The sequence below is a fragment of the Coccinella septempunctata genome, chromosome 1 (genome assembly GCF_907165205.1).
Source record: "Coccinella septempunctata chromosome 1, icCocSept1.1, whole genome shotgun sequence".
Lineage (NCBI taxonomy): Eukaryota > Metazoa > Arthropoda > Insecta > Coleoptera > Coccinellidae > Coccinella > Coccinella septempunctata.
In genome coordinates this window covers 53,119,756-53,134,509 of record NC_058189.1, presented here as the reverse complement: position 1 = coordinate 53,134,509, position 14,754 = coordinate 53,119,756, and the positions used below count along the sequence as shown (strand labels likewise).

Sequence of the window (14,754 nt, the reverse complement as noted above, 5' to 3'; positions counted from 1 at the left end):
ATTTACCACGTATTGTACGCAATAATCAAGGAGCCTTAAAAAATTTGATGAATGTAACAAAAAATGTTACAGTTCCATTCCTCAAGATTATTCATAATTGAGTTGAATATTTCGACATAGGACTCAACCGAGGCCGCCATCCATGCGTAACAACCTTTGTTTTTCGTCAACTAATTTAAGTTCAAGTACATATTACGGGAGAATTGCTTTATTGTTCGATTCCTCAAAATGGGGTATAAATACTTTGACTGGATCCTTAAAAATCATAGTTCACTGCGACATCGCAAAACCAACAACAAATATCTCAAAATGTTCAAGTTTGTTCTACTTCTCGCCCTCGTAGCTTATGTGGCTGCAGCTCCAGGATATCTTGTTGGCGGCTACGGTATTCCCGCAGCTACGAGCTACAGCTCCAGGATCGATTATCCTTCACCTGTGATTGCAAAGACTGTGGTTGCAGCGCCTGTGGTTTCATCCTATGGCTTAGGATATGGAGGACATTATGGCAGTGTAGGCTACCCCTATGGAAGTGGGTTGTATTACAGTAACGACTTAGGATATGGACATGGCTTGGCTCATGGATATGGCTACGGTAGTCTATATTGATCTGGAAGCTACGACTCGAAGTCCAAGAATCCTTTTGTGAAAAATGTAAATAAGTTCAGCCAATTAAATATGTTTTAAATGAAAAATCCAATGTGTTCATGTATATCCATAAATAAATTATTCCGAACAATTTTTCTCGTTTTCTTCCCTATTGAATATCCTACGTATCTAATATTCATCATACAAATTGTAATGTCTCACAAATATGGCTCCAATAACTAACATCTGGCGTAAAATATAGACACATATAGTTTAGGCAAAATACGAGGATATATTGAAAAATTCTTAGCCCACTAAAAAACCAAACAAAATTTCAATGTCAAAATATTTTATTACTCAACATATTCTCCTCTTAATTAGATACATTTATTACAACGAACCTGTAACGTCTTTAGATCCTTGAAAAAAAATGTTCCTTCTTACTCTGCAAACAAGACCTCCAAAGCTTTTATTACCTCCTCGTTGGAAGAAAATTTACGACCTTTCAAACTTTAATTCAGTTGAGGAAAGAGATGATAGTCGGATGGAGCCAAATCTGGTGAATAAGGAGGGGGTTTTAGTAATTCAAACCCTAAATCACGAATTTTTTGCATGGCAACATGAGATTTGTGTGCAGGGGCGTTGTCCTGCAAAAACAAAACACCTTTGGATAGCTTTCCGTATCTTTTTTCTTGAATTTTTCCCGTAGAATGGTCAGTAATGTCGAATAGTAATCTAATAGGTATTTGGTCGAATAGTAATCTCCGGATATTGTTCTACCCTTATTCAAAAAATCAACCATGATTACTCCATGACAATCCCAAAAAACTGAAGCTAGAACTTTTTCAGAAAATTTTTGGACACGAAACTTTTTAGGTCTTGGAGAAGCAGAGTGCCGCCATTCCATCGATTGTTGCTTTGTTTCTGGATCGTAGAAATGTACCCAAGTCTCATCCATAGTAACAATTCGGTTTGAGAAGTCGACATCGTTTTCAAATCGAGCACAGATCGAAGGCGATGCTTCTACCCTTGCACGCCTTTGGTCAACATTCAAACATTTGGGGAACCATTTTGCATCAATTTTTCTCATGTCCAAATTGACGTGAACTTTCTGATGAACGCGTTCATATGAAATATTCAGTGCTTCAGATATCTCTTTTAGCCCAATTCGACAATCTGATAAAATCATGTCATGAACTGCATGAGTTTTTTCATCAACCCTAGTTGTCTCATTACCGCTTTATAAACTTCAGAATCCTTTGTTTATAAGTTTTAGGACGGCACTCAATTTTCGTACCATTCTTCCTCTATTTATCTCAAGTTGTTCTTCAAAAAAGTATAAATGGCTTATGAATCAATTAAAGTTTTTCAAAAATTCTTCCAGAAAATAATGTGTGTTTTAGATTTGCTCATTTTCTTATAGGGATAACAAAACAAAAAAGCCTAATTTGTAGGTTCAAATGGTGTAAAAGTGAGACAGTAAAAAAGGGGAGGAATAATAAGAAGCCATTGTCGTAGCCAGAATTTTTTTTGGGAGGAGCCTAGGAAGCTCAATGTAGTTTTATGCTTGGGCCCTATACATGTCTACGCCCATGTGAGAATCCCTCCAAATTGTTAGAAAATCTTGTGTATTTAAGTATATTCAATATACAAAAACTTTATTCAATATATTGAATAAAGTTCAATCAATTCCAAACGTTCTCCATCGGAGGAAAATGCTATGTTGCTCTGATGAGGTCAAATGAGACCGAAACCATGGTCAGCATCTGCATTTCTTCGATGGAGCGTACTCCATTTGGAGACTTGACGATGGCAAATTGGCTAGTTCAATTCAGATCGTAACACTTGTTGATATTCATATCGGCGGGTGGTATGCATCTGAATTTATCCTTCTTATTGTATTCATTGCCTCCTGTTTAGGCGTGATCATTCTATTATTATACAAAAAAATATTTATACATCCTGAGTGCTCAAATGAAAATGTACCATTATTCAAATATTTAATTATACATTTTACCGTGCGTAGAACATCAATAAATATTATTTTTGGAGATAACTTTTCAATGGTTGAATATGAGATTAGAGACACATATTTTTGAGTATACTTTTTGAAAATTTTCATTTAGTGTGATCCAATATTGGTCCTTTGTTCCGTACCGTACGTCCATTGTTTTATTCTTTATTGATGAAAAACCTCTTCAAAATAATTTTCAGCTCCCTCAAAAACAAAAGATTCTGTAAAATATTTGTGGAAATATTGAGAAATCTCGAAAAATACTTCGCCTCTTGAATTTTCATATTTCAATATTTACGATTCGAAAAAACGTTCAAAATAAGCCATATATCAGCACACACGTCGATGAAATTTTACACAAAAACCAAGAACCATCTGACAACTATCCTTAATACTCTTGATTTCAATCTACTTACGTTGAAGGTTGAAATGAAAAAAAAAACACTTCTCGAATCCCATGAACTGAATTCGCAATTATAATTTTATGAAATATTACTGTTCAATGCAAGAGATAATGCACTATTAGTTATCTTTGAGAACCAAACTTAATAAAATTTAAAAATCGAAAAGCAACTTGAAAATTTAATAATCAGAGATGTAATTCAAATTTCAAATCATTGTTTGTTGTTTCTATCAGGATTCAGTAGTGCAATTTGATAATGAATATTGTTCCTAACCCGCTTGTTTCATGAATTATTTTTTTCAAATTCAAATGGAATATGAGAGAAGTCAAAATATTTTGAAAATACTCAAAACAAAAAAGTTTTCGTATAAATTTTGCAGTGTTTTCTATTCTTCGACACCTTTTTTTTCGGATGAATCAACATAGGCAGAGTTTTCTGCTCATGAGGAAAGAAAATATTTTATTATCTGGAAAATTTTATTCTAACCGCTTCCTAAATGAATCGCAATCACTTGATATGAAAGAAATGTATCCACAATTGCTGCTCTCTGACTTTCATTCAAAAAACCCAATTTTATGAATCTGATCGAAAATCATCAATAGACACAAAAATTTTAAAGTCTTCAAGATTGAATAATAGCCTGTCATGAAATGAATAGTTTCAAATTGGCTATAACATTGGGAAACCCATTCCAGGGAATAAACAACGAATTCCATTGTTTCCTCATACAATCACACATATTTGACTGTTTATTGGAATAATATCAGTTTCCCGAAGAAGTAACACTGAAATTGTGACATTCCCTCATCCATTCAGAATTAGAATTATGCATCATTTGTGTGAATATTTCAACAAAAAATTTGGGGGGTCAATGCGTAACTACCTCTGTTTTTCATAAGTTTTAATTTAGGTTCAAGTTTGGATTACCAAACTACTTTTACATCGAAAGAAATCGAATATTTTCAGATAATAAGGATATATAAAGCATTATGTTATCTCAACTAATCAGTATCAATTCAGACGCAGAACAGTCACATTCAAAACTAATTCAGAATGTTCAAATTTTTGGTAATCCTTGCTATTGTGTCATATTCAGCTGCTGCTCCCAGCTACATTCTTGGAGGATATGGACATGGCGTTCCAGCAGCTACGAGCTATAGCTCAAGAGTCGATTACCATACTCCTGTGGTTGCATCCTACGGTCATGGTTTAGGATATGGGAGTGCCTATGGTGATCTAGGATACCTACATGGAAATGGATTGTACTATGGCAATGGTTTGAACTATGGTTATCCTCTCAGTCATGTGCATGGACATGGATACGGTTCTATATACTAAAAAAATTGATCTGATGAGCTGCCATAATTAAGATTTCAGATAAGAGTCCAATAGGTTGAAAAAATTTATTCCTACAACTTCAGAAGCGTCTGCAATTCTTCCAGATATTTCATGTTCCAAATGTTCGTTATTACCGATTGTTAATTATGCATGTCAATAAAAATTAGTCCAACTTACAAATATAGTATTTGGTTGAAACTTTTTATGGTAATATTTTACCATATCTGATAATCCAGTATCTGGTATCTAGCAATCTGGATCTATAATATTTTATAGAATCAGATTGTTCACAGTTTTGGATATTTTTTCCAATAATATTGCATTGGACCTCTCTGTAAAATGGTTGTTAAATTTCGTTTGTTGTATTTAAAGACTACCTGCGTGACTATTTTGGGTATATTCATAACCATTAATCGTTTTGCTAGTTACTGAAGAGATACTGAGAAGTTTGTGTTAGGATAGGCATGGTTCATTGGCCTATCGTTAAACTGCCCAATTGCCTTAACGATATGTGAATAAACCGGCCCTTTCACAGCAATCTAGGGACATGCTTATAGATATCCAAAAATCATAAAAAAATTCCTGTATCTGTCGTCCATACTCTTTTGGAAACGCCTGCAGATCGATTATCGCTAGAAAAATGAGGAAATCCTTGACGTATCTCAGGAGCTTTGTAAATTTGCTCAAACTTACATCCAGGGCGGTCACCAATCCATGTACTGAGCTCGCTCAACGCTGCGTGTCTCCCAGAAAAAAATATATGCCCAATATTTCTAAAACTGGTGATTATTGGATTTTTGAGATACAGGAATCACTCGACTGATTTTCATTGAATTGGGAAATAAGACATTAAACAATTAGCGAATACTGTTCCTACGTAATTGAAAAAAGTGCGGATCTCCACATAGATACGTAAAACTCTCAGTAATTTGAAACTCATCCGAAAAATATCTCTGTTAATCTGGAGTACAGTGAAATTAAGATAAAAATTAATAGTTTGAAAAAAAGACTTCACGAATAACAAAGAAAATTGCCAAATTTACGTGAAGAGCAGCTCATGATACAGTAAAAAAATATTTTTATATACCATTCATCCATTCAGAGATGAGGTTCCAAAAATATTCAGTAAGCTGCTCATTCTTTGCTTTCAATTCACAACCTCCTCCTACTAATTATATGGAATATGAAGAAGAGTAAAAAATAACACACAGAATGAATATCTTTGATATTCACTATTCTGTAAAAAAAATTAAAAAAAATCAATTTTTATTTAGAAAATAATCTACGCAACTTTCATACCATGATTGAGGAGTTTGTCATGGACCCCCAACGAGGAGTGTTGGATAGTTTGAATTTTTTTTTAAATTCTTTCTAATTTTCCTGTCAGAAATAGGTAGACCTATGTGTTTTTGGATGAACCTTTTCTAATAAGCGATGTAAATTACACATATTAAATTCGAATTTTTATTTCCATGTATTTTGAGCACAATGAGATGCATTTTAGCAATTGGTGATAGTTTAAAGAACGTATCAGTTATATGTTCATTAATTTTTGTAATTGTGATTTTCATCAATTATACATGAAAAATTGACCTGTTCCAGCATTTTTGAACAGAAAAATAAATATCGAACAAGTTTGTTCGTTACCTACTTTTTACCTATCTTCTGAAATTCTTTAGGGTTTTCACTCCCAGTCTCTGAAACAAAATCAATTAAAAAATTGAAATATTTGTAGTTTGTCAATTGACAAACTACATCTGATTTAAGTACTCCTGACAAATAAGTGCAAGAATCTACGCAGGAGCAAAACGATTATTTAAATTTTTTAATTGAATTTGTTTCAGAGACTGGGTGTGAAAACCCTAAAGAATTTCAGAAGAAGCAGAATCCCCCCAGATTGAATTTCAATTGATAACTTTTTACCCACTCTGTGTAGTACGAAACTTCTTCTGAAAATGACTTGAAAATGGGCGAAACTGCACAGAGTTCAAATCGAATGAGGATAAACATTATTTTTTCAAATAGAATCTGGTGAAGGAAGCAGCCCCATGTTAAAAGATATAGTAAACAAAAGGTCAGTATTTTCCGCTTCATAAAAGAGATATTCAAGTTCAGTAAATAGTAAACTAATCCACAAAATTCACGTTTCAAGTTCTGCAATCTCCAAATTAAATATGTCTTACGACCATACAACTTCCTCTGATGGCCACCATTCATGCTTGACAGTTTTTTCTCGAATTGTGAAATGGTTCTGTCAAGTCCAGGGTCACAATTAACTTTCCTAACAATACCTTCAATATATAAAGAATGAATTCAGAACATCTCTTCAGTAATTCATCGAAATTTGCCTAGATACAATCATAAAATGTTGAGATTCTTCGTAGTGCTCGCAATATTATCGTATGTAGCTGCTGCCCCTGGTTATCCTCTGGCAAGCTATGCCGTACCAGCAACAAGTTACACGTCTAGAGTAGATTATCCAACATCTGTTGTTTCAAAAGCTGTCATTGGGGCACCTGTTCTTTCAACATTTGGACATGGTTTAGGCTATGGTAATGGATTGTACTATGGACAAGGATTAGGCTATGGACATGGACTTAGTTATGCAAATGGACTTGGCTATGGGCATGGACTTGGCTATGGTCATGAACTTGGCTATGGGCATGGACTTGGCTATGGACATGGACTTGGCTATGGTCACGGACTTGGTTATGGTAGTGGTTATGGAGGATATGGACACTTGTATTAAACTATTTGACGATATGAATGCTGCCATAAACCATTGTGACATAATGAAAGATATTTGAATGGGTAAACTTTATAAAACTGTAACGGAAGATAGTATAGCTTTCAGTTCAAATCCTATTGATTCGAATAAAATACGAAGATAATCATTCTAAAATTTCATCATTGTTTTCTTCCAAAGCCTTCCTACATAATTGACAAAAAATGGGTTAAAAAACTGCTCCACAAGATTAAAGGATATCGTATTCAATCGTTTTTAAAAGTATGTAATCTTCGAGAAAATCGCTGTAAAATCATTTAAACTCAATAACAACTTGAATCGATCCAATAAAAATCAGTATGAGACATTTCGTCAATCTGGTCCCCTTTTTTCTGAAGTTTGGTTCTTTGCATATGCTTCATGAATGTTCTTATTTTGAAATAAAGTCAGTTTATCAACGGCTTCGATTTGAAACGAGTTTTCTGAAAATGCCAAGACGTAAATTAACAAACGCTGAGGCTAATAGGGCTATCGGAATGCGACAGGGTGGCCTAACTCAGGTTGTTGTAGCGGAAAGGCTCCAAGTCAGCCAAAGTGTGATATCTCGACTTTGGAATAGGTTCAGGGAGACAGGTTCCGTGTTGGAATGACCAAGGCTTAGTGGGCGACGAAAAACAACACCTGCTCAGGATCGTTTCATCACCGTTTCGGCGAGAAGAAACCCTACATCTACGTGTAGAATGCTACGGAATACTCTTCAAAATGCAGATGGGGTCCAAGTTTCCATCGAAACCTTCAAAAGACGTTTGAGAGGTTCTAGACGTCCATTAAGAGGAGTTCCATTAACACGTGGCCATAAGCGTCAAAGATTGGAATGGGCAAGGCAACATATCAATTGGAACGATCAATGGCGTAGAGTGTCCTTTTCACTGATGAATCCAGATATGGACGATTTTCAGATTCTCGAAGAATAAGGGTATGGACAATCCCACGCATACCCCGTAATCGTCGCTATGTCCAAGAAGTCCATCCATTCCGAGGAGGTAGTGTTATGGTATGGGCCGGAATATATTTCAACGGGCGCACAGATCTACACATTTGTCCTGGGAATATGATCGCCTTACACTATAGGGAGCATGTCATTGACAATGTTGTTCCAAATTTTCACGCTGCTATTGGTGAAACTTTTCAATTTCTGGACGATAACGCTAGACCGCACCATGCAGCCATAATTGAGAATGCGCGCGAGGAGCTTGGTATTCCACATTTACCAATACCTCCGCACTCACCAGATTTGATTTGCATAGAACATGCATGGGATATGCTCCAAAGAAGATTAGATAATCATCAACCTACCCCAGAATCCTTAAATGATCTGAGAGAGCTTCTGCCTCGTTTATGGAACCAAATTTCTCAAGAAATGTTCAACAACCTCGTGTGTAGTATGCAAAGAAGATGTTTTTGATGCCCGTGGAGGCCATACATTGTATTGATAGCCTTAAAATACTTGAATTCTCTGGGAATAAAATTTCGTTATTTTACTCGATTTTTCGCTACAGACCTACAGACTAAAATTAATTTGCAACTTGAAATCATATGAATATGAATTTTCATCACAAAAATCTTATTTTAACTATATTTTTTTGCAATTTAAGTCAATATCCCTAACTCATGTGGAGCAGTTTATTTAGTTTAGTAGTATTTCTTCTAGCCCAGTAAAAAATGTCTTAAGCAGTCCATCGTCAGAGAATAGGTCACACTATGAGATTTCGCATATCATAATACTTCTTTCCAAAACTTAGGGTACTGTAACTCCGAAAGAGTGGACCTGCTGGCAAAAATCAAAAATAGGGGTGTCCTAATTTTTGTCTTGAAAATCTCTGGCCGAATTTGTTCCACTTTAGAGACATCCTATAGGATGTGGATATGATATATATATCATGGAAATGCTCTAAGCTTAAAGATATCAAATCGATGCTCACTTCTCTGTGATTTTATTCGATACAAATCCATATAGTCTTTCAAATCAACATAACATCTGAGGCACAAGCAAAAGAATTGAATGGGACTATAATATTCATTCGACTTACATGCACGGTGATTGGAAAACGTATACGGCTCACGTACAAACATAAAATTTAATTCGTTCGAAACCACTCCACCCAACATATTCTATGACCTCGAAGTCTTAAAGCTTTTTTTCGCCAACCTTCCTTTCTTTTCGGTGTAATAATAATTCGGATGGAATGTTTTCAATCTGAAACGAGTGGCGAATAAAACATGAAAAAATGATGTAGTAGCGTATATCCCGAGAAAGGATTCCATTATTTCCACTATGTCCCAAATTTTGAAATATTATGAGCTTAATGAAATTAAAAATGGAAAAAAACTATTCACATATGAGCCTAGGATGCTAGCAAGTCAAAAGACAACTACGAAACTACTTGTATAATATACTAGGGGGTTTCAGAACAAAATATTTATCCTTGAGAGTGTGGCCCCACAGGAGATTCTAAGAAAAATTAAACCTCTTAACTTAACTCACTTGAAGCGTGAGTCTAAGGGACAATTTCACCAAACGGTGATAAATTCGCTTAACAGTTTTTTAATATATGTTAAACTTTGAAAGTTATAGGGTCATTTTGAAATTATTCCTTTTTCGGGGATACTATGGAAACTTTGATAGATATTTTTACGTAGAATTCATTGGCGTGCACAAAAAAAATTTCTAAGCTATCATTTTCGAGATATAACTCAAACTTATAATGTTTTTATGGACCTTCATTTTATTTCACCATTAAATAGCATTTTTTTTCTGATTGAAATATTATATATCACGTATCTGAAAATGATTTCTATAATAAAAATTTGAATTGCGGTGTTCGGAAGCTGTAATTATATTAAAATCAAGATTATCCAGAATCATGAAAAAAGGGACGAAATTCCTACCTTGATTCTTCGCCTCTGACGATCTACAATGGCGTTAACAGCTATTTTCTTATTTTTATCTAATAATAATTGAAATGTTTCACAAGTGAAAATACTTTTAAATATTCTGGAACAAAGGATATTACTGACTTCCGTCAATGTCAATGTCGTAATTTTAATAATTGTCGAAGCATCTTTGATTGATACCTAGATAAATCGACTGTAAAGTATAAAATTCAAATTTTAATCATCAAAACTATTTTAAGATACCGAGTGTTATATTTTATTTTAATCAGAAAAATATAAAATATAGGGTGTCCCATTAAGTTTGAGTTATAACTCGGAAACGATAGCCCAGAAATTTTTTCAGTGTATGGCAATGAATTCTACGTGAAAATATCTATCAAACACAGTTTTTACCTTGAAAATATCATAGGGGGTTTTCGAGATACACAATTTCCCTAAAAATGCAATAATTCAAGATGCCCAACTGTTACTTTCAAAGTTCAACATATATCAGAAAACTGAAAGAACCTTTGAACCTTAGGGGACAGCGAATTTGGGATGCACTGTACAGGGTGGGCAAATTTCGTGGTCCACTGAGAGGTTCTCGAAAATTATAAGAGCTAGAAGAAAACAGATGACATATTTCCATGGTCTTCTTCAGAGAAACAAAGATAGATGAAAACAGTAGCCTTCTACGATTCTTCGTTTTTGAGTTACAAGCAAAAATTGACGATTTCTAAAAGTTCTCATATCTTTTTTGTCTTTGAAGTTACAGATCTGAAACTTAAACCTTCCACAGGCTCTTTTTCACGTAGAATCTACTGATGAGCTCAAAATATTTTTTCATTTCGAATCATTTATAAGGCGAATTTTCCTTTTTTTAAATGCAAACTTTTATTGAATTTGTTATTTTTGAATTGGAAAAAATCTTTTGTCACTAGATTCCACGTACTTATAAAAGTACAGGGTGTCCGAGTTAAAGAGTCCCCATATCTTATTGTGGAAACTAAAGGAGCTAGAAGAAAAAGTTAAATACGCCCACCCTGTACAGGATGGGCAAATTTCGATGTTTTAGCACTACAGCTTTTAAACCAGTGGAGATAGACAAAATTTGATACCCCATTCTCGTTCCCTTTTTCTGAGAAACTAACAAGAGTTGTATTCATTTTTGGCCACCTTCTTTTGTTTTCCAGTTATAAGCGAAAATTGGAAAAATGGCGATTTCGAAATAAATTTATATCTCCGCTAATACTGATGATAGAGCTCTGAAATTAAAACATTATACAGGCACTTTTTTAAGTAGAATCCAGTGGCGTGCTTGCCTTTTTAGCAGGATTCTTAATTACGAAGCTATGACCCAAAGTTATGTTTTTATAAATGGGAACACTAGATTTCTGTACAATTTTTCGAAAGCTCAATTTTTACTGATTTCAAAATATATAACATCATATGGTTTGTATCAATATAAATAATAGAACATGGTTAAAAACCCTTTTTCCCAATATTTCGATGGTTTCAACTTTTGACGAGCACAGACAAATAGAACAAGAGCAGTCTCCTTCCGGCAATGTCATTCTTTCTATGCTTTTTACCAATTTTCGCAAAATTTGAATAGAAATTGAGTAAGAAGCATAGAAATGAAAGGACTAATAGAAGGAGACTGTGGTAATCATAAGATGCTACATTTTTCTATTCTCATCAAAAGTAGAAACCATGGAAATATTGAGAAAAAGGTTTTTGACCATTTTCTATTATTTATATTGATAAGAACCATATGATGTTTTATATTTTTGAAATCAGTAAAAATTGAGCATTCCAAAAATTGCACAGAAATCTAGTTTTCTCATTTAAAAAAAAAAACATAAGTTTAGGTCATAGCTTCGTAATTAAGAATGCTGCTTAAAAAGCAAGCACGCCACTTGATTCTACTTAAAAAAGTGCCTGTATAATGTTTTAATTTCAGAGCTCTATCATCAGTATTAGCGGGAGATATAAATTTATTTCGAAATCGCCATTTTTTCAATTTTCGCTTGTAACTCGAAAACAAAAGAAGGTGGTCAAAAATCACTACTACTATTGTAAGTTTCTCAGGAAAAGAGAACGAGAATGGGGTATCAGATTTTGTCTATCTCCTCTGGTTTAAAACCTGTAGTGCTAAAACATCGAAATTTGTCCACCCTGTACATGAAAATTTTCCCGATATAAACCGAATGCCAAATTTTGGCTAAACCTACGGATATTTTATTCCTGTGAAAAGGTGCTTATCCGAACAGAGAACCACATCGACGATACCTCTAACAAAAGAAATCGCCCAACAAGACGTTAAACCACAAAAAACGCAATCGTTTCTGAATTCCGTAAAACCGCGTACGAACTGGTTCACGCCTCATCGTCAAGAGACGAGTTCCCGCGCTTAACCGAAAAAATCTTAAGGACATCAGGAAACGATGGTCCATATATAAACCCACGGGCACAAACGATATCAATCAGTAACGATAACTACTTCGAGATGTTCAAACTGGTGGTATTTTGCGCCCTTGCCTCCCTCGCGGCCTCTAAACCGAGCACCCTGATCAGTTCGGGCAGTTCCTCGTCCATAACCACGGAGGAGAAGACGGAAATCCGCCATCATGTTCCTCTGACTCAGGTCCGTCTGGAATCGACCCCCATTTTGAAAACGGCCGAAATTCTGACTCCCACCGCTGAGATCGTTCGTCCTGCGGCCGTCAGCCACGAGTTCAGGAGCGAAATCCACAAACCCATCTTTAGAACGGCGGAATTCATCGGACCATCCGCAGAGTTCGTAAGGCCCTACGTGAACCTAGTCCCGGGGGCGGTAAGTCATCAGTTCAGGAGTGATGTCCACAGCGCTCCCCTTCTTAAAACCACGGAAATCCTGTCTCCGATCAAACACCAGGAGATCGTCGAGGCTAGACCGTTGTTGGAGCTCAAATCCGCCCCTTCCGTCTCCCATTCCACCAAGACTGAAATCATCGGCGAGCCTTTGATCAAGAGCATCGTAAGTCAGCCGGTGATACAAAAAACTGAGATTGTGGAACAGGCGCCGATTTTGAAGAAATCCGAAATTTCCCATTCCTACGTGGAATCTACCCAGAGGGACTACATTGGTGCTCCACACGCCGTTATTGGGTATTCCCCACTGTCCAATGTAGCGATCACCCCGTATGCTAGGGTGGGTGCCGAGCCTTTGGTGATTCCTTCGATTGGTGCCACGCAGTACTTGGTGCATCAGCCTTTGAGGTACTTGTGATTTGACTGATATAGAGGAATGGGTATTGTGAATACAATTTCCGAACTTTGAATTGCTTTTTAATTGAAATAATTTCCTTTCACCTCTGTTTTATCCCTACACATCTCTGAACCTTAGAACATAGATGCATGGAATGGATATTCAGTGCTACAAATAAATGTTTTGTAGTGCACACATTCGATGTTTCTCTGTCTAGCGCGACACTGAGGCAGTGGCGTTATATTGAAAAATTTATATACTTCTTACCTTTTCGTACTGAAAATTGATGTTACACTGATCTCCGAAACAAATGTTTCAATTGTGATTGGCGACAATAAGCAACTATCTCGTTCCAGTCTTTGGAAATATACAAATGATTGTAATCAAGAGTGTTGCATTCAGGGGGGTGCCTAGAGTGGTAATGTACCATGTACCCCCCGGAGCATGACCAATACCTCCACTGAGCGAAAGACTTTCTCCTGAATATGCAGGGTGTTCTACAAGCTCTATGACAAACTTTGACAGATGGTAGCTGTGCTTATTCTAAACATTTTTTTTCCTATGAACATATATATCCGATTCGTTTTTTTCAGAATATATACGTCCAGTTGCAGGAAAGTCCATTAAAATTTAATACTTCATTAAAATCTTAATCCTCCATTTTCCCCTTCAAAAATGACAGTTTTAAATTTTGATAGGTCATCAAATCTTAATGGACTTTCCTGCAACTGGTCCATAAGCATTTGAAAAATCATATTTTTAGGTTCAAATCATAATAATAAATTTAAATTTTGAGACTATAAAAATTGTTCAAATTGTCCACCTTTGGCTTGAATGCAAGCTTCACATCGACGAACTAAAGATGTCGTTACTCGGCGGATCAGATTTAGGTCGTTTCGTATTTGGTTTGCTGTTTCTTGAATTCTATCAAGTAATTGTTGATGATATTGGATTCCAACATGATGAACAAGCTGCTTCATAGGTCCCCATGAATAAAAATCTAAGGGATTTAGATCAGGCGAACGATATGACCATTGTATTGGTTCATGGTATTGTTCATTCAGCCAACTGACTACTTGTCTCCCTCTATGTGGAGGTGCACCATCGTGCTGATACCACATATTTCCAACAATGTTGAGCTCTGAGTCATCGGTGCAGTCAAAGAGGTTGTGTTTTCATAGAAATCTGCATTTAAACGATCATTTATAACATGTACTGGCATCAAATCATTGTTGAAAATCCCAACGCAAACGTTTACATTGAAACGGTGCTGACATTGTCTTTGTCTAATGGCATATGAATTCTACTGTGTCCATAAATGTTCATTATGGTTATTGTTGATATCATCCTCAGTGAAACAAGTGTCAAATGAATAATTAAAATAACGTCAGTTACCATATCAACCGATATTTTCTGTCGGCCTACTCAATCAAAACATGAAAAAAAAATTTCAAAAGCTTGTAACTCCTTAACGAAAACGGATCCGACCTATGTTCATGGGAAA

At 35.5% G+C, this 14,754-nt stretch overlaps 1 protein-coding gene across 1 annotated transcript; it reads left to right on the top strand.

Annotated features, from left to right (window-relative positions):
* Positions 1 to 699, top strand: LOC123322260 (glycine-rich protein-like). Its single transcript, XM_044910198.1, has one exon. The coding sequence runs from the start codon at positions 229 to 231 to the stop codon at positions 604 to 606; it is 378 nt and encodes a 125-aa protein (XP_044766133.1). The 5' UTR covers positions 1 to 228; the 3' UTR covers positions 607 to 699.
* The last annotated feature ends 14,055 nt before the right edge of the window (positions 700 to 14,754 follow it).

Coding starts and splice junctions, on each gene's coding strand:
- LOC123322260 (XM_044910198.1), top strand. CDS start 229: ATGGGGTATAAATACTTTGACTGGATCCTTAAAAATCATAGTTCACTG.